Raw genomic sequence first — 27,987 nt, 5'->3', positions numbered from 1 at the left:
TTTGATGAAAGTAGTTCTTATCAGCACCTTTGTCCCCATTAATTTTGTTTACAGGCTGAAGGATATGTGATTGGCAGCTGTATCAAACACATTCCAATTGCTGGCAGAGATATCACATACTTCATTCAGCAGTTGCTGAGGGAGAGAGAAGTAGGAATTCCTCCTGAACAATCCTTGGAAACAGCTAAAGCAGTGAAGGTAACGTGAACGCTGCAGATCTTAAAGTTATTTTATATCACAGCTTGGTATCTGATTTTAAAGTACAAGAACATCTGAAAGTAATTGTACTTCTGAGTAATGGGGCCCTGATTCTAAGTAATATAAAAATGTCTTAATGTAATAACATGAAATAACAGGCTTTACAGTTGGGTTATACTCGCTCAGTCTGGCCTGGAATTTCACTCTTCACCTGTTGTCTCCCCTTTCTCTTCTCCTCCATTATCATTATTGTTGTTATTATCCTGTTGCTATTATTATTGTAATGTTCTGTAGGAAATACTGTTGGCTGGATGTGTCATATAAAGAGCTGTAATTGCTCTTATATTCTTTCTGAATATTAATGTGTTCTTTTTTGTAATACACATTACATAGAGAACAAAGCTATTCTGAAAGACATTCAGCTTAAAGTACACTTCAATTTTGTTTCTCTGGCAGTTCTTCAATGTATTTCAGAATTAATTTCTTACAATCTTGGAAGTTTAGGGGAGAAGCAGAAGAAAAGTAATTTAGCTCAGCCAGAGCCTTCAGTGTTGCACAGAAATGATCTGTAGTAGCAGAGCCATTATCTACCTGTGTACAGTAAATGTCAGTTCAGCTGTTTTGAGGCCTATTCTTTATCTGCCAATTTAATACTTACTCCTAAAAGTTTAAATTACTGCATTTTTTTTGAAATTTCTTACCTGCTTTCTATACTTTTAATAGTTCTAACTGTATCTATTCAATTTTCAGGAGCGCTTTAGTTATGTTTGCCCTGACTTAGTAAAAGAATTTAACAAGTATGACACAGATGGTACAAAGTGGATTAAACAATATACTGGAATTAATGCTATCTCAAAGAAAGAATTTACCATTGATGTTGGTTACGAGAGATTCCTGGGGCCAGAGATTTTCTTCCATCCTGAGGTAAGTTGGTTTGAATTGTCTAGACTTTGTTTTAGATGATAGCATAGAAATCCTATTTGCAAAATTGTAAAGAAGTGGTTATCTTAATTTACATTTCTTCTTATTTATAAATAGATACTAGCTATTGTTGCAAGTCAGTGTGCTTTGATTCTTGATTGCTGCTAATCTTTATAAAAATCCAGGCTGCTACACAAAGCACTTAAAATGGCAGCAAAAATGCCTAACAACTGTTTCCATTATTAGTTTTCATGATATCTCTAGTATAACAGAATGGTTCTTTCCTTTTTTTCCTCTTTACCTCTTTTCCTTTGCAATCTGTGGTTCCCACAGTGACTTGACTTGATTTTATTCCTGATTGCAGTTTGCTAATCCTGACTTCACGCAACCAATCTCAGAAGTAGTAGATGAAGTTATTCAGAATTGTCCCATTGATGTTAGACGTCCTCTATATAAGGTCAGTAGCTATAATGTCTATTTTTTATATATGGGTTTTTAAAGAATTGGAATTTTTTTAAGGTACATATTTGAAACTCTTAAAAACCAGTACCAAATGAGCAAAACTAACCATTTTCCTAGAAATTAATCCAATATGCAGAAGGGTTTGTTGTTCACTTAGACATTTTCAGAATATGCTTTTTCATTAGGGAAACAAAAAACTGAGCAGGAATGGTGAGATGTAATAAGATATAAATGGATTTTAAAGCACAGACAATTTTAATGTGGCAAATTCTTGGTGAGTTCATGTTGTGTCATGCTTGTATGCTAGATCATTTACAGTAAAAGCATACCTGCTAACTGTAGCTTTTAAAACTGTACTTAGGCATTTAGAATTTAGGAAGTGGGTAATGTATGGAGACTTGCATTTTCAGACGTGGTTAACAAATGTTGTTATTCAAAACAGAATATTGTCCTCTCTGGAGGCTCAACCATGTTCAGGGACTTCGGTCGCCGTTTACAGCGAGACTTGAAAAGGACTGTTGATGCCAGGCTGAAACTTAGTGAAGAACTTAGTGGTGGCAGACTGAAGGTTGGTTCCTGCAGCTCATGCACCTAGCAAGCATCTGTTACCTGGAAATGTGCAAATAACATCTTGCAGTGATCGTGGTCTTTGTTGAAATGTCTTTATCTTATTTGATATTCTTTTCAGAGGTTCATCCATTACACTGATGGCATACCAGCAGTTGGCCACTGCAGCTGTCTTTGTGCTTGGTGTTTATTGATCAGTTACAGCTCACTGTGCTCAGGCTCTTGAGCTTGAAGATAAGAGAAATGAATTGAGCTCGTTGTTGAGCCACCAGGAGAGTCAGGAGCACGTGTCCTGTGAGGAATGAGGGAGCCTTGATTAGAGAAGGGACGGCTTTGGGACTCCTGATAGCACCTCAGTACACGTGGGGAGATTACTGATTTTGAGGTTCAGCTGGATAAAACCCTAAATACCTTCCTCTGGCTTCATAGCTTACCCTGCCTTGAGCAGGAGGCCAAACCAGAGATGTGATGTGGTCCCTTCCCACCTCAATTATCTTACAACCCTATAAGGGACTTCATGTTTTTACTAAACTGTGTGATCCTTAATTTGTGCTCTTTCCACTGCACACCTCTGACCTAACTGTTACAGCTTTCTGTTGTGAAGAAAAGACCAGCAGAGAAAAAAAAGTGTTTTTTTTCCCTTTTAAAGGAAATTGATTTTCCTCATTTATTTTTTAGAAGCAATCTAGCTTGACAAGCTCGAACAATCCTTTAAAACCCCAGCAGAGCTTTATAATATGTCATGTAGGCAACTCTGAGATTTCAATCATACACAGTTCTCTGGCCCAAGAAGCATCATTTAGTCTCTGTTTTCTTCACTAGGTTTGTACCACTTAGTAAAGAAGCAGAATCTGAGTAAGGAAATTGGATGTGATTCTTCGTCTATTCTAAGTACCAGGCATGGCAAAGAATCACTGGCTGGAGTTTTGCACACATGTTACAGAACATTTTTAGATACTGTTTCAGCTGGTTGGGCTGGAAAAATAAATTTTGCAACTGTTACATACACTGGCAGTTTTGATTGGCACAAGTAAGGAATAGGTTGTGTGCCTATGGAGGGAAAGGGAATGGCTGACTGGAATGAGTGCTATGGTTCAGAAAAGCATGGTTGACTGTATTGATCCTGGATAAACTTCCAATCTGCAACTGATGCTTTGTTAGAATAATCACATGAAACTTGAAAATTACCTTCCTAAAGTGTGTTTTTTTAAAAAGTTTAGGTACTATGGGTCAGTCCTTATAAATGCATAAATAAATAGTCCATCAAGAAATTAATCAGAACATTGTGTGAAAAAAGTGGTTGTGAATGGAAGTATCTCTGTCTGATAAAGCAGGTAACTCATCTATTAGCAGGAGCTGTTTCTTACTCTTCATTGTACAAGGGAAAGTCTGATGCCATAAATGTAAATTTACGTGTTCAGCATTTATGAAAATACTAATTATGAAAAGTAAGCTTGGCATATACACTCCTTTAAAACTAGATCTGGTTTTTACCAGCAGAAGTGACTTTTAATGTGTTGCTTTTCTCTCCTTTTTCTACAGCCCAAGCCCATTGATGTCCAAGTCATTACACACCATATGCAGAGATATGCAGTCTGGTTTGGAGGATCAATGCTGGCTTCCACAGTGAGTTTAGCTGTAAAGCTGAGCATGTTTGGGCCATTCTGTCTGGGCTTTTGGAGCTCTCATGTCACCTTCATTGTATATTACATGTGATTGGGGAATTTCTGATAGGCTTCAGGTGGTAAATATACCTTCCCTGTTTTTGCATTAGACTTCAAAGATTTGGAAGAGCAAAAGAAAGCTGAGTTCAAGTTTTGTGTGAGTTGTTAAATGGCACATTTAGTTTTGTGCCAGAATATATTGTTTGCATTGGTGTTTAGCCACACATGATGTAAGTTAATTTTAGGATTTATGTACTAGCTTTGTTTTTTCCACTGGCTACATACAAGTTAATATTGTTAATTAAGGTGTCTATACCATACACTAATGTTTTTTTCCCTTCCCTTTACAGCCTGAATTCTACCAAGTATGCCATACCAAAAAAGATTATGAAGAGATTGGCCCTAGCATCTGTCGTCACAACCCTGTGTTTGGAGTCATGTCTTAAAGCTGGCCCTGCAGGGGTCAGCGAGGGGGAAGTGGGGAGGAGGAAGAGTCTTTCTGATTACTTGTTTGTCTGATGGCTGGTATTAAGATAGCAAACATGACTTGACAATAAGAAAAAGACCAAACACAATTAAGCAGGATCATTTTAATAAGTGTCTCAACATGCGGATGTAGTGGAAAGCCAAAATGATCACGTTTTTTTTCTTTAGATTGATTATTTGAACCTGTGCGTAACAAAACAAAAAAAGTGGATTTTAGTTCTTTCTGTGCCCTGATATTTTGTATATTAATGAATTATCCAAGATTTGATGGGATTTGATGGTGTGTAGATAGTCAGCTCTCTAATGCTTCCATTGTACCCCTTCATGGGTGCAATACAGGAGCTTGTTTATATTTCATACTTTTTTATACTTTGAGGAAAAAACTGTAATATTTGAGGAAAAAAATTTACCAGTGACCAACTTGAAAGTAAATTAAAAAAATAAGAAAAAAAGTCATGACTCATGCAACTAGCTCTTGCAAATCATGACCAGTCTAAATCCTGGGTTCCATACAATGCGAGTGCTTTTGGAACTAAAAGCTACTATCTTGGATTAACCAATGCCTGCTAGTGCTTTCTGATTACTTGGTGCATTTTCATACTATCTCTTGCTTTAAAAAAAAAAAAAAAAAGAAAAAGTAAAGACAAGACTGTTGGACCAGTATTGCAGTTCTGTAGTGTCATTTCTAATTAAACCAAATAATCAGGTTATCAAAATTTGGTGTATTTAAAGCCTAACACCATTCCAATAAAGGCACAAAATTTCTTTTTATGTTGGTGTCAGACTTGTTAATCTCATGACATGGGAAGTTCTGAGCATGGGTCCCTACATATCCGCTGTGGCTTTTGAGGAGTGAGGTTGGTCTGTGAGGTAGAGATGTAATGTGCTTTGTGTAACTCAAGTGTGAGCATTTTAGAGCTGCAGTTTGTGTGTTCAGCTAGCTAGCACTTACCTAGAGAAGCCTGACAGCTCCTCCACTGTTGGGTTTGTTCATCTACTTTGTTCTGTAACTTTTTTCCCCCCACTTTCTTGCAGGTGGTGCTATTCAGGAGTCAGCACTGCGTTTTCAATCTCTGTGGTTTTTCTGCAAGAAAATACCATGTAGATAAAAATAAAGTGAAAACAATCTCTTTCTCATTCTTTCTAGGAAGAACACTTTCTGTAGTGACTGGAATTGCTTACAATTTGTTGATATTTGATGAGAGAAAACTCTTCTTTAGGCACTTCTGAGCCCACAGAGGGAGTTGAGGCTGTTTGCATAGAAAACCACAAGAGGGAGATATCCTGGTTTCTTCTGAGTTGCAAAGATGCCTCACATTTTTCATCAGAGAAGCTTACCTATTGCCAGAGCTTCAAAACGTGGTAAATGCGACTCCAAAAACAAGGATAAATGTGGGAAAGTGTTTTTACAGTAAGCATTGTAAAAAGTTTACATGCTGGAATCAAACAGAACATGATGCAAACAAGAAAATTTTGGACAAATTTATTGCAAAACTATTAGTGATATCTCCTTAACAGTGATACAGTGTTTCGGTTTTTTATAAATGACTTTTTAACTCAGTTTGGTCATAACTGTAGATTGATTCATGTGGTAAGGAAGACCAATAGGGCAAATATATAAAAAACAGAGTTGTGCTTTTCCAGCAGTCCTGGTTCTGCCACTGTATCATACTCTAGTGACAGGATATTTTGTTACACTGCAGTGGTGTGAAGATAAGGCAAGGATCTTTTTCCTCTCTGGGAAAAAAGTCTTAAAAATTTGCTTGAAAAGCTTAAATTCCTGACACACATATACATAACAGTGAGCAAGTGCAAAGAGAAGGAGTGAATTCCTCTTCCTGTCACACACAGCTGTAGAGAGACCTTGAGTGTGAGTTCATCTTCCTGAGGCCCCAGGGAAGTTGCTCTGAGGCTCTAAGCTTCTATTTCTTGTTTGTGTAGAAGAGAATGGAAGGCAACCACACCCTTACACAACCATTGATTTTATTTTGGTAGCTGCGATCAAAAATTAAGTGGGAGGTTTTTTCTTTTTTTTTTAATACTGTAGATGTACTTTTGGAGAAGTTACACAGCCACAGCTGATTTTGAGTGTGTTAAAAGAACTAAAAAAAAAAATATGAGCAGCTCCTGTTAATGACTTGGACTGCATGGAGAGTCATCAATACTTAAACACACCACTCACTGTTCACATCACTGCTCTGCACCTGTAACACCAGCTCCAAATCACATCTGCTGGTGAGTGGTGAAGGGCTGAGCAGCCTGTGGGTCAGTCATCCCAGGGATTGTGTGTAAAGCACACACTGCACAACCTGGAACACAGGCAGCTCCAGGAAAACCCTCTGCAATCTTGAAACGTGGATTTCCCATTGTTCTGTGTGGGGCTGGGCTTAAAGCATCCGAAAGATTCATTGCTGGCAGGTGTTTAAAAAAACCTACATGGAATGAAATTACATTTTTTTTTTTTCTCCAAATGCTTGTTACTGGGGTGGTTACATGAAGAAAGCAATTTTAAACCCATGTAGGAGGATTTAATGGGACTGATGTCACAGCATAGCTTTGTGTCCTGTGGATGAGAGTGGCTGACAGAATCCCTTAGGAGACCATCCTGAAGGGCAGAGGAGTCCAGGCAGGCTGGACCTTCTTCAAGAAGGAAATCTCAGAGACACAGGAGCAGGCTCTCCCCATCTGCTGAAAGCTGAGCTGGTCATTCCAACCTACTGACTCTATAGGATATAATCTCTGTAAAGGAGACTTACACTTCTGCTGTCCTGCTGCCAGCAGGCTGAGCAGGAGCAGTGCTGGTTGTGCACAGAAAACAGCAAAGAGCACTAAACAGCTGCAGTCTGGCCTGCCCAAACTTACTTCACCCTTCTCGAGGAATTTGATTTTATTCCAGTAGATGAGTAGGACTCTAGGTTTAATTGGCTTAAAAGCTGGTAGTTTCATGCAGCTGAGCTTGGAATAAATCAAAGGTCACTGCCAAGTTGGTTTAGGCTCATCTCTTCATTTTGTGCAAATGTTTGTACCAAGTGTTAGGTATTGTTGGGGTGGATGAGTTATCACTGCAAAAGCTGCCTGGAGGTGAATGCTGGGCTGGCTGAGCTCCTGCCAGCTGTGGGCTGGTGCTGTGCAGCCTCTCTGCCTGATAACTGTGTAGGCCAAAACTCCTGTGGCAGTAAAATGAAGAGAAATACTTTTTTAGTGTCACTTAGTTTTTGTTTTGTTTATTTTTTTTTAATTTCCCCCACAGAAGCAAAGTGCTGGAATAATCAGCTCTAAGTGCCAGTCCTCTGTTCCAGTACAAGCCTGTGAGTTTCCTGTTTTAACTAGGACAGAGACCCCAGCTCCCATGTGGATGCTGCAGATGTCTCTTTCCTCTCCAGGTTTTTATCAGAAGCTGGTTTCCCAAAGGGAGGGCAGAGCCTGGCCTGTGTTGGCTGCAGGTGTCCCTCACCTCCATGAGAAGCAATGCCCCCATCCTTGTTTGGGCAGTAGCAAGCACAGTGGCTGTTTTTCCCCCTAAAGCTGCAGTATAAATATAAATATATATTTTTAGTATGAATGCATTTACTGCTGAGGGGAGGCCCAGAGAGCACAGCAGCAATTAGTTTATAGGAGCTGAAGATGTAGTGCTTGATATGAAGCATGTGACACTGCTATGGCTGAGAAAAAAGCTTGGGTTTTTTTTCTTCTTTTCATGAATTCAAATATCAAGAAAGATGTTTTGTTTGAAAGACAGACTGGTACAGAAAAAGCCATTCATGAAAGCCCAGAAGTTGACCAACATGAGCACCCAGGACTCATCTCTTTTAGCATCTTGGAGTTCCAATTTTTTTAATAAATGAACTTTAACTGGAGCAGGGGTTTAAATACATCTCTCCTTTCCAGCTAAATTCCCTGGCTACTCAACTGTATGGAAAATTTACCCCTGGTCTTTTTTGGGTGTGCCCGTCCCTGACTTGTTGAGCCGGCTGCCCTCAGCATGGCAAGGGCTCTGCCAGCAGGGACTGCTCTGAGATGCAACCCCCAAAGGTGGCCTTTACTTGTGGGTTGGTTTTATTCTCTTCTCCAGGTTCTGATTTAGCCAGACTGTGTTAGTGGTGAAAAGTACTAAAAATTGTGCCCCAAACAATAATAACAAATGTGAAGCAACTGGTTTATCTCCCAATGAACCCAGAAAATCAGGAACATGCACGAATCTGTTGTGATGCAGAGTTGCAGCCGAAGCACGGTGGAGAGGGGAGGGGAATTTGCCTTATTGTGGCACATATGCAATACTATTATTGCAATTTCACATTTGCAATAATATTATCGCAGTTGGCCTTACTGCAGCACGTGTTTAGTTGCGTGAGGCTTTGCCCGGCAGGAGCGTGCGGGCTCGGTGCAGGCTGGGGTTTCACACTCTGCCACACGATGGCATTTTCCTACAAGAAATCCTGCAGCCGGGAAAACCCCTCAGCACAACCGGCCTGGGAAAAAGCAGCTGCCTGAAAGCATCTGATGGCAAACCTTCCCGGGAAGGCTGGTGAGTCACGGCAAGCTGGAGGATTAGAGCCTTGTCCTTCTGTCTGGAGCCAAGGAATCCGCGTCTCCTGCAGCTGCTCCAGCCAGAAGTGGAGCGAGCTCACCTGTGGGTGCTGAGCAGGACTGCGTCCCTCGGCACAGGGAATTCTGCAGGGGCACTGAAAGGGAATCCATGTCACATGCAGGGTGTGACACCCCTTCAGGGGATAGATGACTGCGATGTCACATGCAGGGTGTGACACCCCTTCAGGGGGTAACTGCGAGGAGGTTTCTGCACTCTCATTCAATCCAGTTCTCAACCTCAACCTTTCTTTGCCCTTGGTCGTGGGGAGTGCACAGGAGATGGCACGGGCAAGCACTCATCCCACAGGCAGAGATAAAGGCAGGGAGAGCTCTGCTTGTTGTGGTTTTTTAGGGTGCTGAGCTTGTCCCCCCAAGGTGTGGGTAATGGTAATCTTACCCTGCTGTGGTGATCCTGCACAGATGTCTCAGCACTGCCCTCAGTATGGCTCACCAGGCATTCCTGAGCAAATTGTGCTGTTACCTGAGGGTTGATTTGGGGAAGAAGAAAGTTTTTACATTGTTTTGGGGAGCTGAGCCATAATCAGGCTGTTCTGGTGTAATCACAGTGTTCAGCCCAGGCAGAAAGTGGTCCTGGGCTGGAGCTGGGCAGCAGCTGTGTGTGCCTCTTGTATTTTACAGAGCTATGAGTATTTGTAGAAGAACTCCTCTAATTATTGCTAATGCACTTTGATTTCATGAAGTCATGACCTGCCAACCTTCTGCTCTTCTCTCACCTCCATTAACCTATCTGACCTACAAAATGTCTAATGTGGTTTATCTGCCCAATGTGCAAGCTGACAGCGAGCTCAAAAAGGGCAGATACACCTTTCCTCAGCTGTGAAACACCCTGAGGGAGGGGATGACTTTGTTCTGCTTGGCCAGTCACCTCTAACTCCTGGTCCTTTCACTGTCTTAGCCTGCCTGCCCTGCAGCACCCTGGCAGCTGCTAAAACCTGTCCAAGTCAGGCAAACATGGAGCTGTCTGCAAGGTAAAGGTGAGACAGTGCCTGATGCACCAGGGGCTGAGCACAGGTTATGGAGCAGGGCAATGGGAAGGGCATCCCACAACACAGCCCATGTGTTTTCCCAGGTGATCTTGAGGCTCCTGAGGTTGTTCTGGTGGTGGACTTGGTCAGTTTATACTTCAACTCCTCTCTGCATGGAAGTGGCAAAAGCCTCTGAGCCTCTGTGCTGGGAATCTGTGTGGTGATGGCACAAATACTGCCCACTGAATAGCTCTGGTCCCTTGCTCCCCCTCCTCCTCCTGTTGTACTCAGGGAAAGGGTTTCTCATTTATTATCTGTGCCCCAAAGAGCTAAATAGATCAAAACTAATGATCAAAGGGATGACAGGAGACAATGCTCTATGACCTGTGGGGTCAATGTCTCATTTTGTAGCACTCTGCAACTGCTGTCGTATTTTTTTATCTTCTTATTCCATTATGTCCATAATTCCCCTAACGAATGGGATGAGTTTGCTGTGGCAATGGCAGCAGAGCTGAGCACCAGGCTGAGAAACCAGAGATGCCATGGGCACTGGGGGACTCTGTGCCACTGGTGGTGATGTCCAGACCGTGGTCATGGTTCAGGTGTGCTGCCTGAGCACAGCCTTCCCCCTCATGCCTGCTCCCACCTCCTCCCAGCTGAAAAACCTACAGGACAGCAGTGGTTAGCTGCTTTCTGCAGGTAATGGCTGCTGGGGCCCAGGTGCTGTGACCCACTCTAACCCTGCTGAGAATTGCAGCTTTTCCAGCCTCCAAGGGACAGGGAAACCAAATGGCACACTATTTTCCAACCCCCTCAGAGTTTAACCATGCTATAAATGGGTGTTGGAGGGACAGATAAAGCACACCTGGAGCTTGTGTAGAGCAAGAGGTGGGGTTTGAGCTGACAGACCTGCAGCTGGGGTCTCCCTGGTTTTCCTTCTTGCAGCACCTCCGTGCAGCCTGGAGCCCTGACTTTCAGTTGGAAGGTTAATTATCCTTTAAATGAGAAATGTGTTTGGCTCCAGCAGTCAGAGCAAGGTTAAGGACCTGGGCAGAAGGATTGCACAGGGCTGAATCCTGCAGATCATTGTGGATCATGGGCTGGGAAGAAGGGGCAGCTTTCTTTACGTGCTCCTTAGCCCACCCAAGCATCTCCCCTGCCAGGTTTTGTGACCAGATGCATGCCTTCTGCTGGGTACACAGGCTGTTGGTCAGAGAAATAGAATTTTTGTTAAATACATAGCTGTGTAGCAATTTATTCATTTTCACAGAGTTCTTGCTCTGCAGAATCTCAAGCAGGTCAGAGTAGTTTAAATAAAAAATCTGAGGGGAAATTCACTGGCATAAAAAGAATGCTTTTAAAAGTTTCATTCGAAACGCACTGGAAATGTGAAATTTTCTTGGCAGTAAACATTTGCACCTGTCTGATCCTATCTGCAGGTTTTTCCTTTCCCTGGTGGGCAGTGCTGGCAGCTGCCTCAGCCCTGATCCTGGCAGAGGAGGAGGTGCTGCTGCTGCAGGACTCTGGGGTCTAGGGCTGCTGTGAATCCCCTGGTGCATCCCTGAGTCCCCTCAGATGTGTGACCCCTGCCACCTGCTGCTGCAGCCTAAGCCAGAAAGTGATGGAAGTCCCTTTGCTGCTTTGTTTGCTATCTTTCCCAAAGGAAAAAATACTTTCCTCCTCATGGGTATTGATGACAATGCAGGATTTAAATTGTCTCTTTCTGCATTTAAGCCCTGATTCAACTCAAATACCATTTGGGTTTGGGTTTTTTTTTTCCCCATTGTTCAGCATAAGGATAACTTCACATACTTTATTTTGGGTGTGTTTGAGCAGCAGAGGAGAAGAGAGGGGGACTGGAAATTCCTAAGGAAGGACAAATGTCCAGATATAATGAGGAAGGTAACGATGGTACAGGGGCTCCTCTCACTGTCTGGGGTGGTGGATCAGGAAAGGCACTTGTCCAATACATGATAAGCAATCAATTCCTGGTGAAGAAGCAGAAGGAAGGAGCTGCAGGGCTGGGAGACTCCTTCCTGCAAACCTGGAACTTTTGGACACTACTGTGGTGTGGCATTCGCATTCTCTGAAAAAATCCCTTTGCCCAGGATTTTTCTCCTGGGAAGCTGAGAAGCCTCAGAGAAAAGGAAAACAATTCTTATCTCATTTGCTTCTCCTGTGTTCTGCTCATGTGGAATGTGTTTGGAGGTTGTTTGCCCACAGGTGATTGTTTCATTGGATTCTGCTGTGAGTTGTTTTCACTCTTTGGCCAACTGGGGCCAAGCTCTGTCAAGACTCTTTTCAGAGTAATGAGTTTTCATTATTATCTTTTTAGCATTCAGTAAGTATCCTTTCTGTACTCTTCAGTATAGTATAGTGTAGTATTTAATATAATATAGTATTATAAAGTAATAAATTAGCCTTCTGAGAACATGGAGTCAGATGCATCATTCCTGCCTTCTTTGGGGCATTCCCTGCAAATGCAACACCAGGCCCAGCCTGGTGACCTCCATCACCTTCCACCCCTTACCCAGGCTCTGGCAGCAGGATCCAGACTCATCTTCCTGAGGCTTTTCTGCTGCAATGAAGTTATAACTGGAGGTGTCAGCATTTCAGCAGGGGGATGGTGCTCAGCTTCACATGGGGAATAAAAAAGGGGCAGGAGAGTATAAAATAAGAGGCAACTGCAAAGATAGAGAAAAACTTAATTCAGTTTTTGTAGCGTTTGTATTTGCCTTAACAGCCTTGGCTTGCCACTGACACAGTGCACTGGCCTAAGTGAGCACGTAAAATGTGCACATTAACTTGGTAAACACAACTGACTTTTCAATATTGTCTTTATATTGATGTGCACAGGCAATATTGAAAAGGCATTTTACTCATTCACAGCTGGATCACACACTGTGAAGCTGTCATGTGTATTAGATTTTAGACAGAAGTGGCTCAGGAAACTCCAAATCTGCCCTCTAAAAGTGAACAATTAAGATGTGATGGGAAAGACCATTCAACAACCAGGTCTTTATGTGATGAGTGCAAGTCTTGAGTGACTTACTGGATAATATTTTTTGTATGGTGTCCCTCTGCCGTGATGTTTAGGTATTACATGGAAATAATGTGATAATTGAAATCTGGTGTGTTTTTTGAGTAAGTTACAGGACAGAGGGATGGTCACTTATGGCACTGAGGTCCCTGAGCTCTCTAAACACCAGTGGGGATGGTATCCCTGCAGTTTGGGGCCCTTTGCCCGAGGGGTTACTCCTGTGTGCTCCACATGGGGGTTTGGATAAGCAGCTCCACAGTAAAAGAGTAAAGGCAGTCAGGAAAAAAGGAGGGGAAAGACTCACAGGCTCTTGCTCTTAGCAGCTGTAATATAATAACAGTAAATAGAAATTTAAATTAGATTGCTCTCCAAGATTATTACCCAACAATTGGTGAAGGAGTTGCATAACTAATCAAATTGTTGTACTTCATGCCTATAAAATATCTGTTGATGCATTTTCTCTCTCCTCTTTTCTTGCAGGAGCATTGATCATGTTATTGTTAAGTCTGATGTTGGCTACAAGTGCTAATACTGCTGCTGGAGCCCTTGGTCTGGGTGCAGCTGTGTTTTGGGGAAAACCACAAAGCCTTCAGTGTATGATTTACTGGAGCAGCAAAACTTGCTCATCCCTTCCTTGGCTCACCTGAGCTGAAAACACAATCTCCTCCTAAAACAGCCCAGCACGCAGCTGGGTGTAATTCAGCCCACAGCTTCTGCTGCCTTAATTCACAAAGATCAATTTACAGAGGGAAGCCTCCAGCTAACTGACGCCAGGTGGTGGCTCTGGCTTCCTGAGGGGGAGGGTGACAAATACAAGTGGCCTGAAACAAATCAAGGGCTAAAGCTGTGCCACAGAACGGTGCCGGATGCCTTCTGTCTGCGGGTATCTAATGCAGCTAATAAGCAGCTAACGTTACTGCCTGATTTGGCAGGAGTTATTACCTGCTGAATGGCTTAATAGATTTCCAGCCCCTCTGTGTGTAATTTTCACTCGTCCCCAAAGGAAAGCTATATAATGTTTGCCGTGGTTGTTTGTAGAATTGGGATGCACCACAGGTGTACTCTGAACTTCAGAAACTGCTTGGTGTTACATCCCATTATCCTCCTTGTGGGGCTGTAATTACTGGGAGCTCTTCTGGGGCAGCGACTGCTACTTGGGATGTGATTTTTGAAAGCAGGACCTTACACTGTCTGGCCTCCCTCTGTCACTGCAGTGTTTCCCTGCATTATCTGCAATGCACAGACATTGGTAAACCTGCCCAAGTAACTCTTGGACAGCTTAAAATATGTTTAAGTGGTTGCATACAGAGGTGTTTTTTATGAGGACTGTGCTTTTAAATAAAGGAAGACCTTGGAAAATAGACCTTTTGACTACTGGACCTTTTTCAATAGCTTTTAAAAACAGATTATTTAAATTAGCAACGTGGTCACAGGTTTAATCATTTAGGTGGGCTATCTTATAGGAAACTAATTCGCTATCTCAGATTCTAGTTCAAGAGGAAGAAATAGATTCCAGTAATGCTTGGAACTTATAAATTAGATTCTGACAAGATGCCCTGTACCCATGTCCCTGTATTAGGGGAGGAATGGTGTGATGTGGGTGTGAAATGAAGAGAAGAACCCAGGCATTGAACACAGAGGGGTCCTGCTCACATTCATTAGCCAAGATGATTGCAGCAGCCAAATATTTGATTAAAGGGCATATAAAAATGCCCATTAAATAAAATAAGCCTGCATGGGTCTTTGGCTGCTGTGTCTGAAAATGCCATAACCCTGGAACTGCAGCGTGCAAAGCGAGGGAAGACTCTCTGAAGTGCCCACCTGAGGGACCTGTGAAAATTAATGGCACAGCAGAAATGCTCTGTAAAGGTCAGCCAGGACTGTGTGTGGAGCCTGGGAGCTCACAGCACTTGTTTGGCACAGGGCTGCCTGGTGCAGTTGTTTTTCAGCACAGAGGGGGTTTAATTACAGTAACACTGTGCATCCCTTGGCTCTTCTGTCAGAGAAGTGGGGGAACTCCCCACCCAACAAAACAAACCAAACCAGCTGCCTGCTCCAGATTGGTGCATTGCCACCATTTAGCAAAGACACTTCAAGGGAGCAAAAAGGATTTGGTTCATGAGGCTGCAGCCCATCTGATAATGGCACAAGAGCTGATAATGGCACAGGAGTTTTGCTTGTCACATCCAAATGCCCTGGCTGTGTGGCAATCCCTGTGATCCCAGGCTCCTCCAGGATACCACCAGGTACAACCAAAAATTCACCTGCAAAAAAGGGGTACTGCTTGTAATCTGGGGAGGTTGCTTGAGAAATGTCTTTTTAAAAATTTGCCATAAGTGTATTAGATCCTCAGTAATGTTGCCTTGAACAAGCAAGCAAAAATGTTGATGCTCTCCAGGCAGAAGTGAGGAAAATCAGAGCTGTAAAGGGTCTTTTAAAGCTCCATTTTTGTTATGACTTCAAGTATCATTGCTAGAGCTAGCTTAAAATAATGCCCATGTCCAAGGGTTTTTGCAAGTAGAAAATGTAATGAAAATCCAAACAGCCATTTAGTGGTGAGAACAGTCACTATTTCATGGGAAGAAAAGTGTGTTTTCTTGCTATGCACAAAAACTAGAAGTGCCTAAAAAGATGTCACTCTTGTTTGTAATGCTGAAGCTTCGCCAAAACTGCAGAAAAAGAGCAATCAGGAATGTTTCTATTTTATCTTTAGCTAAGTGGGAAACTGCTGGAGCAGCACTGCCTTGCTGGGGTGGGAGGTTTCCTCTGGGGCAGCCAGAGGAGCTGTCTGGGCCAGGACTGTGGCTGTGTCTGGGGGAAGTTGTCTCATGCTGGCCCAGGCTGGGTGCAGGATGCTCCCATCCTGCCTCTGGAAGCTGTGGCACTTCACAGGCAGCTTGATCTGGCTGTCAGGGAGGGTTTCCTGCTCTTCCAGCAGGCTGATTCACATTCCCTCCACACACAGCTCTATTGAAACCTGCTTGCATTTCTCTGGATGCTGCAATTCTGCAAAATCCTCAAGTGTGTGTAGCTGACATGTCTCCTTCTTCCTGATCCTCAGCAGTCCTGGCTGTCCTCCTCACCAATCCTGCCAGTGTATGCAGGGCACTGCCTGCCTCCATTCCCTCTGGAGCAGCAGAACCTGTGGCTGTTTCAGGGAACAGCCTTGAGCCATGGTCACATTTTGATGATATTTACCAGTTTGTGCTCACCTTACACTCACCTGATTAGTAGTCTGTTCTCAGGCTACTTCTGTTTTGTTGCTTTCAAGGCTTCATGCTCTTCCTGAATAAAAATTCCACATTTTGGATTGTATTTCCTATATATACAAGGTGGCCTTTTTCTTCTCTCATTTAGACAATACCTGTCTACCTTCATTATCCTCTCTGGACTTCTCAGCCTCTGAATTAGTCTGTTCTACAAATGTCAGGGATCTGCCACTAACTCCCCATGACACACAGTGAGGGAAGTTATTAAAAATTGTGTCCCTAAGTGGTCCCCTTGGTGCCCCAGTGCCACTTTAGCCACGGAGCTGGTGTGCAGTGTGCTGCCTCAGGGCTCTGTCCCCAGGGCTGGGAGATGTTCCTGCTCTGAGTCACAAGGGGATGCCAGGTTTTATTTGCATCTTGTTGTGGTTTAACCCCAGGTGACAACTCAGCCCCACTCAGCTGCTCACTCACTCCCACACAACGGGATGAGGGATGGAATTGAAAGAGTGGAAGTGAGAAAAGTGGTGGGCTGAGATAAAGACAGCTCAATAGGTGAAATAAAAGCTGTTCTCTCAAGAAAATCAAACCGGGGAATTCATTCCCCACTTCCCATGGGCAGGAGGGTGTTCAGCCATCTCCAGGAAAGCCAGGCTCTGTCACACACAAAGGAAACTTGAGAAGGCAAACACCACTGCTTCATCCTCCCCTTCCTCCTCCTTCCCCCAGCTCTGTGTGCTGAGCTCGATGCCCTGTGGTCTTAGGTTGCAATGCAAAATGTAACCAAAAGTGTGTATTCTATTGCCACCTGTTAAAACCAGGTGGGGCAGTTACCTTCTGTTCACGGGCCAGCTGCTAAAACCAGGAGGGCAGTTTTCTTTATCTCTTCCATCCTCCCTCCAGAAGATCTCTTCTGTTCATGGGCCAGTGAGTGTCATGGCATGGCTGATAAAATCCCATCATCCCATTGTGAGGTGCTCCACCCAGGGGGAGGAGCCAAGCATTCCTACCTGGATATGATCTGAGTTTTGGAACCACAGCAACCTTTTCCCACTGCATTCCCAGAGGAACACTGGACTCGTCTGCACCAGCACTGAACCTTCAGAGGAGAACTGCACCCTTCTGCAGGATTTCTTCAGCAGAACCACACCTGTCACTGCAGGAGGACTGCAGCCACCATTTAATCAGACTAACACCAACACCCTCACCAACAGGTTATCTTCTGACTCTGACAGTGTTGGTTTTTGGTTTTGTTTTTTTTGTGTATTACTGCATTTTAATTTTAATTTTCCTTGTAAAGAACTGTTATTCCTATTCCCATATCTTTTCCTGAGAGCCCCTTAATTTAAAATTATAACAGTTTGGAGGGAGGAGGTTTACATTTTCCATTTCAAGGGAGGCTCCTGCCTTCCTTAGCAGGACCTGTCTTTTCAAAGCAAGACACCTGGGTCTGGGATATCCCTGGGCTCAGCTGTCCTGTCCCTCCCAACAACCTGGGTACCCCCAGCTGCCTCACTGGTGGGGCAGGATGAGGAGCAGAAAAGGCCTTGGCCCTGTGACTGCACTGCCCAGGGATGAGGAAAGCATCCCTGAGTTATCAGCACTGCTTCCACAAAAAACCCCACAAGCCTTACTGTGAAAAAAAAATTGACTCTATCCAAGCCAAAACTGGGACATACCTGTGAGGCCATTGCTTCTTGCTTTTATCTGACCCCTTCTAAAGATGTTTTTGGTTTATCCCAGGTGAAAACAAGAGGAAGTCATGGAGGCTCATTGGTTCCCTCAGAGGAAAATCTGTCTTGCCTGACAAAAAGGATGCGAAGGGGAAAAGATATTTGGTAGGATGAGGCTGAGAGATGGGATATCTGAGACCCATGGGGGATGGACTGCTCACCTCCCCACCTACTAATTGACTACATTTCTTGTGCAGTTGATTTAGCCTCAGAAATCTTGAGGCTAAATAATAATAATAAAAAATAATAATTCAACCAGGAATACAAATCATGTGAATGTGAGTAAAATGTAAAGCCTTTTTGCTAGGTAGACTGCAGAGCCCGAGTGTACCCTGGAGAATTTCATAAATCTAATGAAGTTTTCACACCTTCAGGGACAGGGCTTAAGCTGCTGGGCTTCCTATCCATCTTGGGATCAATAGTGCAGTTAAGTCAAAATCACCTGCAAATAGAGAACACGAGGTTGGGAGTGCAGTTCATCTCTCACAGAGGAAACAGAATAATAATCAAAAAGTCCAAGCCAACGAGTTTCAAACTTTCAGCATCATTTGTGGTGCTGCTTTTTTGGGGATGACCCAACAGTAATTCAGGAAAATGTTAATGTGGGCTCAGGTAATTTTGCATGTGGTAGGACCCACCAGGCACCTTCACTTTGGGGGCCATGGCTTTAAGGCACTGGGTAAAGACCAAGATCTCAACCAAGTCACCAAACCTGGCAGAGCTGGTGGGGGAGGTGAGAGACATCAGCTTGTGTTCGTTGTCACCTGTGTAGGAGCCAGGTGTGGCCCTTAGTGGGGAAATATCTGCAGGCATGGACAAAATATCTGGGGCACAGAAACACTCAGCTCTCATTGAGGTGGAACTCACCCTTCCACCTCCTCCAGCCCAAACACAAAAATAATTCAGATTAATTACCAAATGGCTGAGGTACATTGCAGCACAAATTATTTTATTCTCTGTGACTTTCTCTCACATCATGCAGTGGGTAAAGTGCCAATAAAATGGAGTAGGAAAAGTCCTGCTTGAGGAAAGCAAATTAAAATTTTGCCTTTGCAGGGGTGGAAGAGCTATAAAGTTATTCATCTTTAAGAGGTGATTGCATGGCAATGCTTTGCCTTCTGCTGGAAGGAAAAAGAAAAGGTTATGTTCTAGAGGGTGAAATTAAGAGAGCTGACTGCAGTGGTTAAATACACCATATATCTTGGGGTTATGTAGTTGACATGAGCCTGTGTGATGCCCAGAAGTTAAAACAGAAGGTTCTGGAAAGAGAGAAATGAGCAGAAAGAGGGGACAGCAAAATAGAGGACAGGTCCTGGGAGTGGACAGGTTCAGGGGACAGATAACCATGGGGAGGACATTGGTGAGGATGCAGGGACCTTCTCTCAGGATACTGTTTGTTTTTTTTCTTCCAGGCTGGCAGCCCAGATGAAAGTTAAGATTCAGTTTTGCTGGGGTCACGTAGGAGTAAGCTCTGCTGGTCTGCCCACTCACACAGGGATCTGGGGAGAAAGGGATGTGCTGCAGGAATGACAGTCCTGTGTCTCCCTCACTAGAGGTGTGAGCTAAGTGGGCTGGGGAGGGAACAGACAGCTTGAAAAGAGGTGGAGGTGTGAAAGAGGGCCCTGCTCAGGGATTTTGCAGGTCTCACTCTTCCCTCTGCATGCTTTGCATCTCAGAGAAAAGCAATATCCTCATGCTTTCATTCTGGGTAATAATCTTGTGCTCCTTTAATCACCTCTCAGATCCTGAATCTGCAGAAAAAGAATGGACTGGTAAAAAATTGTCCTTTGTGTTAACTGGCTTTGTTTATGGTTGGTAACTGCAAAACCTGTTCTTTATGAATGATGTCTATCTCTGGAACTGGAGGGAAGGATGGGAAGTTAAACAGATCATTGATGCAGACTCAGATTTCATGGCCCATCAGTGTCCCTTGGTGTGTAGGGCTGCGTGGCTGAAGTTGTCAGCAAAGTGATTCTTCACAGAAGGACATGGGGCTGTCATCACTCCTTCTGCCAGCCTGGGCTGTCTGCAGGCAGGATTTTACCTTAAGATATACAGATTTAAAGATGAGTTTGCCCCTCTCATTTTTTCCTCTTTGCTTTGGTTCTCAGCCTGGCAGTAAAGCTTGAACATCTCCAGCTTGTCACAACATCCAGGGAGAGCTTGTGGGAGAGTAATGACCAAAAAGCACAAGATCTGCTGGCAACTGCTTAATAACAGAGTGTTTTAAACTGTGAATCTGACACTTCCATTTTTTATTTATTGAATGTGGGGTACATGCAAATAGAGTGTCTTTGGGATTGCATGCTGAGCCCTGGGACATTTACAGATCCTAGCTATAAATCTGGAATAAGGCAACACACCCCCACTGTGATATCATTACTGCTGTAATAACCATGAGATGTTTCCTCTTTTCTCTCTTTTCCTCATGTGAGATACTGCAGATTTCTGCTGTCTGGTCCAGTACAGCCATCGTTTGAAGACATCTGGGCTCCCAAACTGGCAGGTCAGCCCTGAGCTACTTCTCCCCCCTTAAAGCTGCTGGAAATTAAGGCTCAAGTTCTCATAAGTCTGTAGTCACCTAATCCATATTAAAAGCATGTAGTGACAGCAAGAATTAATTGGTTAATTGACACCAAAGCCCTGCCAGCAAAATAAATGAAAACCAATCAGAATTGGGGAAAGCAGAAGGTGAAATGTGATCATATGAAAAATAGGATGATCATATAGTCAGGTCAGGAGAATAATGTAAAACAACAGGACTAAGAGAAACAGCAACTGCCTGGAAATACAAAATAAAGGATGTGAAATAAAAGGAGAGGATAGTATGAGAACCATGTGTAGGAAGGTGTAAGGCATGATGAAGTCCTGCCTAGCAAAATCAAAGAGACAATAACATGTAGGCTGGTGTAGATGTGACAGACAAGACTGGTGGGGGAAGATTTAATGTGAGGATTTCTTGGGCTGCAGTAAGAATGGAGAGAGATGCTGCAGCTGACAGAATGATATAGAAAAACTTTGTTATGCAGAATTATCTATAAAGCAGTATATTGTTATGGCCTATTCCAACTATGAAACAGATTTAAACTTCATAGCTGATCACCTCCAGAATTTGGAAATGTCTCTGAACCCCCTCCTCTACAGACACATAAAATACCATCCAGAAAATCCCTCGCAGTGACTGTAGCCTTTGACTGCAGTGCCTGTGGTGTGGGCTGACCTAGGTGCAGGTATGCAAGCTGTGGGCAGGGCATGGCATTTTAGTTATTGTTGCTCTGCTTCCAGGGCTCTCCTCTAAGCAGTTCCATTGTTCTTTCCCAATTATTTGAGAAGGTGATGTGGAAAACTATGCATGAAGAGAAATTTTTGCTCGAGGAAGACCTGAACTGTGACCACATGTCTTGGGTAATTCCCCTTCTCTTTATCATCTGCCTCCTTCCCAGCTCTGCACTGAGCACAGTGCTGGTGATTTGGGACAGCTTGTGGAGGCTTCTGGCTTCCAGTGACTCAGACATTTCCTCTTGTGCAGATCTCCCACCCTCACAGGAGTGAGCTGGTGAGGAAGCTGTTTGTATATTATTGCAGCAGGAAAATGCTGACAGGACATTCATTCCACTTATTTGTACTGAGCAAATGGATATCGGGAAAATTAACAGCGAAATTCATTTGGAGTTTAATTAAGAAAGAAAACCCCACAATTCTGCAGGCAGAATCCCTTAAATAGGAAAATTATTCCAGCTAATAAAAAACTTAAAGAGATAGGATATGCTCAGAAATAACATATCCAAAAATTAATAGCAATAAACTATATATCATGTTGTAGCACTTGCTGTTTTTCTTCAGAAAGGAACAAACTACCAACTGCATTTCAGAGGAAAAAGAGGGTTGTGTCTTTGAAGGGATTACTGCTCATGTCTTCACAGGGTGGCTTGGATCATCAGAGACTGCCTCAGCTTAGAACAAAGTGCTCAGAAATGTCACTTGGCAGCCAGGCCCATTGCTGAAATCCTAAAAGAAACAACTTACAGAAAGTTACCAGACTGAGTCTTAATTGGCCCAGCTGAAATGTCTTGCTGGGAATTGTGACAGGCAAAGTCGGCACTTGGATCTGTAATTTGCAACACAACATGACTTTGGAATGATGTTAAAGTACAAAATGTGCATTTTTGGCAGCCGTGCTCACATGTTGTGGTCCAGTGGGGCAGAGGCCTGCAAAGCAGCTGCTTAAACTCAGGGATCTGGTGCCATTTGAGATCCCTATGGGCACCTTGCTACGCTTCATATCTGCCTCAAGGAGATCTCAGTTACCCTTCTGATGTCCTCAAGTCCCCCCTCAGGTGGCACTTCAGGCAACTGGAGGGAGCCCTTGTCATCCTTGCTGGGTGGAGCAGCCTCCTGAGATGACAACTTGCCTGTGCATCATGTGGTGAATCTGTTTGTGCTGAAACAGGAGTGGTGAATTACTGACAGAACAGAAGGGGGCAGGTTCAAGCCTGTCTGTGCCATCTCCTCTCCCTGCCTGACACCCCTCTGGCTGTCCCCAGAACCTCTGTGCTCCCCTCTCCATCACCAAGCCCTCCTGCTGTCAGCCAGGGAAGTGTTAACCTTGCCTCTGGCCCTCGCCTTGATGGGGGAAACAGAGGAGAAGCACCCTTTGAAAAGGAGAAGACACACAAGGTTGCTGTCTTGTTCACTGCAAGCTGTACATTATTAAAGGCCCAAGTTGTGTTTATCCAGAGCTCTTTGCTGGAGCTGCAAGATGGATACAAACAGGAACGAGGGCACAAGAAACCCTTCCCTGAGGCAGCCCTGGGGCTGTGTGTCATCTGTGCCCCAGCTCCAACAGGACGTTGAATTTCTCTAGTGCTTTCCATGAAGGTCTTGCAAAACCTTTATTTGAGACTAAAAATCAGACCCACAGGGGTAAGAAAACACCCTTCAATTTCCAACAGTGTGTGACAGATGTGTCCAAGGAGCAGGGAAGACAGCAGGGAGAAACAGAGGCAAAGCATCATTGCTGCTGCCTGATCACTGGACCACCTTCAGCAGTTTTCAATGGCCAGAGCACTTCTTCATATGATTTCTGAATATTTAGAGAAGAAGCTGATGTCTTTGCAGCTGCCACCCTGAGGACTCTGCTTTGCTGTGCTCTGGCCCTTGTGAATGGGTCTGGGAAGGGTAACTGAGGAATGGAGATGTTTTTCCCATCACTCTAAGTAAGGCAAACTGCCCTGGGGCATTGGGGTTTGTGTTTGGAGGCATGTTTTGGAGCCAGCACCCTCCAGGTGGTCACTCAGAGTGCCTTATTTGGCTTCAGCTTGGAAGTGCCCATCTTCCTAGAAATCTACAGGAGGCTCAAGCACAGATGTGTATTTAATGATTAAACACAAGTCAGACAATGTTCCCTACAGCCCATCCAAAATATTCTGAGTGAATGACAATGTGTGGCTCAAGGGCAGCAAAATGGTACCACAAATGAGGAAAGTTGCCGTGGCCAAGCTGAGCTGTACCTCTTTGTGTGCATGGTTTGAACCACTGGAAATACCAGATAGGTGGATTTCTCTCATCCTTCCGTGTTCCAGACAAAACTAAATCAACATTCTCCTGTTTGAGTCATGCTAAAAGCATGGACACAGCTGGTTCCTGAAGCCCAGCTGCTCCTTTTAAACTTGCCAAGCCAGATAACTTGCTTTTGTGTCTGCCCCAAGTTTAAAGTCCAGTGTTTTCAGCTTACTTCTATTTCTGTAAATCCCAGTGTGCTGTGTGGAGGGAATGAGTCTACTAATCTGTGACCAAGGTCTGCAGAGTGAGTTAAATGTGCTGAGTGCTGCTCGGTGATCTTGCAGAAAGAAAAAGCTGAAAAACACAGAGAGGATAAAGAATGATCAGACTTGATATTTTAAACAATTAACATTTTCAAGCCCTTTAAAATGGAAGAGAACATCTGTTAATAAAAGAAGAAAATGGAAAAACTAAAATCCCTAAAACCAATTATGTGAATCAGCAGCAGAGGCTCAGATCTGTCGTATGTTACTTTGAATTTTCTAGTAACTTGTAAAATCTTGAATGAGGAGTCACAAATGCATGTATTTGCATCTAAAGCAATTTCCAAAATGTGAAAGGTGAACAGCATGCACAAAGGCAGAAAATTAAATGGAAGCTAGACAGGACAAAGCACACAGTATTTGGAGAGGCAGAGCTCTGGCCACATTGAAAAATAAAATAAAGGACAAACTCTAAGTTCATCAATTCAGTAGAATTGATAGGAAATGTAAATTTTAATCCCAAATGGAAATCAGATTTTCATGGAAAATGAACTGGATAAAAAAATCAAACAAAACAAACCTAAAAGACCACCCAGTGGTACCTGCCAAAACACATTGAAGTATGGATCTAATAATTGCATCCAGAGGGAAATCATAGCAAACTGGTGTCTCTGCTATGTGGCTGCACCTTTACAGACCCTTTTCCCCTCAGCCCAGACATCTTCCCCAGTCCCAGGGAGCTCCCTGAGTTTTAGCCCAATTAGCAATGAACAAATGAGCTGCCCCAAAACACAGCAGTGGGGCACCTGTGCACTCCCCAGGCTTTCTGCCAAGGCTTTGCTTATTGCCACTTTTTGTTTTTTGGCTGCTCAAGTTGTGCATTTCTTGTAACTGCTGCTCTTGGAAGCAAAGAGAGCTAATTTCTATAGCTGCAAAATGAAAAATATGTTCCAAACTTGAGAAGACAGAAATGTAATGGTTGCACCTTTCAGGCTGACCTAGAGGTGGAGCGATTTCAATTAAAAATCGATTCCAGTGAGTACCAGACTGAAAAGAAAAGGAACAAAGTCAGAAAGACGTTTGCAAACTGTTAAAAAAAAAATCATTCGTATTTGAAAGACTAAGAATGTTCAGACTTGCATTGCAAAGTGATAGGGAAAAGGAAATGTATTATCTGTCTTGACAAGGATGTCAAGTTCGCTGCGCAGGTACCCCACAGAAAGACCAACCCGACACCCAGCGCTTCCCCTGCTGTGTCACACACTCAGCACTCCAGGGAGGGGCGTTTCATCCAGCATTAAAGCTGCTGTCCCGGCTGCTTCGGCTTCATTAGCAAATAGGAAGGCAAAATCATTGCAGATGGGTGGTTGGAGGGGGAGGGAAGGGAAGGCAGAGAGTTTAAATGTGTTCACGCTGCAGGGTACTACAGAGATGTGCTTTAACTTTGCTTGGTCCGGGCTGGCTGTCTGTGCAGCCCCTGGTGCTGTGCTCTGGCCGGGGGGAGCGATGGAGCCGCGCCCATTGGTGCAGTGACAGCGATGGCAGCAATGACAGCAATGACAGCAATGACAGCGATCACAGCAATGACAGCGATCACAGCAATGACAGCGATCACAACAATGACAGCGTCCAGCCCAAGGCAGGGACAAACCCAGCACCTGGCAGGGCTTGCTCTAAGATACCCAAACAGAAATCAGCCACCGCTGCCCATTTCCAGCAGTATCTGCTGTATCTTGCCGTATCTGCCCCCGGTTCTGGGTACACACAAACCTTAGTTTGGCAGATTATAATCGGTGGCAGGTCCCTGAGTAATGGCTGACCTAACATGAGACAACATGAGAAACGAGGAGCGCTAGAGAACTTCCCACACAGGCTGTTTCCCAGATGGGTTCAGTGATGGAAAGATGCTGTCCTGTTATTTCCCTAAGGAAGCCCAGCAGGTTCTACCTGACACTCCCATTTACAGGAGCTGCCTTCTGCTTAGAATGGCAATTATGTCTCTCTGGCACTTGTTTTATTTTTATTATTTATTTTGTCTCAATTTTCTAATTCTACGGCTGCAGATCCCATAAAATGTAGAAGCTAAATCACATTACTCACTCCTGACTTGAGAAATGCATTAAGGTGAATCTTGTGAGGGATTTCACAAGGCACATTTTGAAAATACAAACAGATCTTTCATTGTAACCCCATTTTCCTTAATTCCACTGGAGACAATCAAAACTCCATTGAAATATAAGTACCAACCATGGTGGGATTGTGTCTGCAGACCCACAGACATCAGGGCGTGGAATCCACATCACTTTTATGTAGTTGAAGCCCAGAAGGTCAGGCTTGTGGCCATGGCCACCACCAGCCCTGTAAAGCCCACGGCTCTGGTGCAGTGGGAGGGGTTGCATGAGGTGGTGGGGGTGAAAGCCAGGTGGCAGAGAGCAGTGCTTTTGCTGCCCCCCCTCCTGCACAGAGCACCTGGTTGCAAATAACAAAGTTATTTAAGCTACTGGAATTAATCAAAGAAGTATTTTACAAGCTTTTTGTCTTTGACAGTCTGGCCATACCAACACTACTGGAAAGAAAAAAAAAGATAAGGCACATGTAGAAGTTCTGTGATGAAAAAATATGGCACATATGGTGGTTCAAAAAAAGGAGATTCCTAAAATGTTGAACAGCTGAAGTTGGTCTCAGCTTCACAATTGCTCATTTCACACCTCCGCATGGGCAAATGGGTGTTGGAACACAGCTCTGGGAGCTCTGACTGCACCAGACATCAGCAAAACCCTGGGTTGCCTGCCTTGCTTGTTTTACTTATCATGCTGCCTGCAGAGAAAAAGCCTCAGCAAATGTAGAGGAGTGTAAAGACATTGCACTACACTCGTGAGAGAGGAGGGATGGCTGGAGCTGGTCCAGGGGTGCAGGGGCACAGCTCCCCTGGCCCAGCTGCACCCTGCGGGTCAGGGACAGCCCAGCTCACTGTGATGGGATGGACAGGTCTGCACTTGGCAGAATCAGCCCGGGAAAAATGCTGAGATCTGATGAGAGTGCAACATTACAGGAGCTGCCACCTGCCCCAGGTGGCTCTGGGGTCAGAGAGGAGCTCCCCTGACACTGCTGCACTCCACCAAAGCAAATATAACAACAGGGATTGCAAACCCCTGGCTGGTACAAAGTAAGAACTAATGTGAGGAAGGGGAAATCTTATTAAAGTCATGCAGATCACTTGGGAGGCAAGGCTTATTTGGGCAAAATGCATTTTAATCTGATTTTAATGAGACTGATATTTTAAAAAGTATGTTGAAGAACACTATTGGGGATATAGTAAAAAAAGAGCTGTACACAGAATTACAGTCTGCAGAGTTGGTTTAGGCTCCATCTGAAAGTGGCAGCATTAAGGAGTTTAAATTTTTTAAATTATCAAAAAGTAAATGGAGAGGTAACTTGATTACCCTGGAAATCCACAGGGAAAGAGTAGTGGTTTATAAAATTAAGTAGCTCAGGTTAAAGAAAGGTATAATAAGAAAGAATAATAAGAAGGAATAACAGAAAGCTGAAGCCAAACACCTTCAAATGAGAAATCCAGCACAGTTTTTAGCAGTGAGGATGATTAATTACTGGAAAAAAATTACCAAATGAAGCAGCTGAGTAACAGTCTCCTAGTGTTTCAAATTGTGACCAGTTGTCTTCAGCCCAGAGTGGACATCTTCAGCTGAACAAAATGGTGCCAGAATCCTTTCAGTGGTGCCAGGGACAGGATGAGGAGCAATGGCCAAGAAGTTTCACCTCACCATGAGGAAGAACTTTACCTTGAGGGTGGCAGAGCCCTGGAACAGGGAGGGTGTGGAGTCTCCCTCTTTGGGGACGTTCCAAACCCACCTGGGATGTTTCTGCATCCCCTGCTCCAGGTGATCTCCACCGGCCCTTTCCAACCCTGTAAGGTCCCCCACACCTCCTGCAGCTGCTCTGTGGCTCCCCATGGCATCCCATCCTTCTGGACACATCCTCGAGCACAGTTCTTGAGAGCTGCCTGGCTCAGCTAGCCCAGGAGTTGTTTGGAAACAAGTCTGGGCTTTTCCTCACTGTTGCATTGCTTGCCACTTTTTGCTGGGTTTGTTAAACACAATTATGTTTTAAATATTGCACAGAAATTTGGACTGAAATTCTCTCTGGCAGGAAATGCACACAAATGCACTGAAAAAGAGAGATTCCCACATACAAGGCTATAACTGACAATCATTCCTCATTCCATCATTCCTCAGCAGAATTGCTACATTTATATTGTTAGGTGAAGCTGCACAGAGCCTGGCACAGAGTCCATTAAGAAATCCCATTGGCTCTCTAGAGAACACTCAAAGCACAGGCACTAAGATGCTGCATT

The 27,987-nt window shown here is 43.9% G+C and overlaps 1 protein-coding gene across 1 annotated transcript in view; it reads left to right on the top strand.

The window, feature by feature from the left end:
• The window catches only part of ACTR3 (actin related protein 3), a 28,679-nt gene extending 23,610 nt beyond the window's left edge, over window positions 1-5,069 (top strand). The window contains exons 7-12 of the mRNA XM_054636368.2: window positions 55-198; window positions 949-1,122; window positions 1,484-1,576; window positions 2,024-2,149; window positions 3,691-3,774; window positions 4,163-5,069. Coding sequence (XP_054492343.1) covers window positions 55-198; window positions 949-1,122; window positions 1,484-1,576; window positions 2,024-2,149; window positions 3,691-3,774; window positions 4,163-4,258 — 717 coding nt within the window. The 3' untranslated portion in view covers window positions 4,259-5,069. The remainder of the gene's footprint in view (window positions 1-54; window positions 199-948; window positions 1,123-1,483; window positions 1,577-2,023; window positions 2,150-3,690; window positions 3,775-4,162) is intronic.
• The last annotated feature ends 22,918 nt before the right edge of the window (window positions 5,070-27,987 follow it).

The sequence above is a fragment of the Agelaius phoeniceus genome, chromosome 7, assembly GCF_051311805.1.
Source record: "Agelaius phoeniceus isolate bAgePho1 chromosome 7, bAgePho1.hap1, whole genome shotgun sequence".
In the NCBI taxonomy this organism is placed as follows: Eukaryota; Metazoa; Chordata; class Aves; order Passeriformes; family Icteridae; genus Agelaius; species Agelaius phoeniceus.
This window is presented reverse-complemented; position numbering and strand designations above follow the sequence as displayed.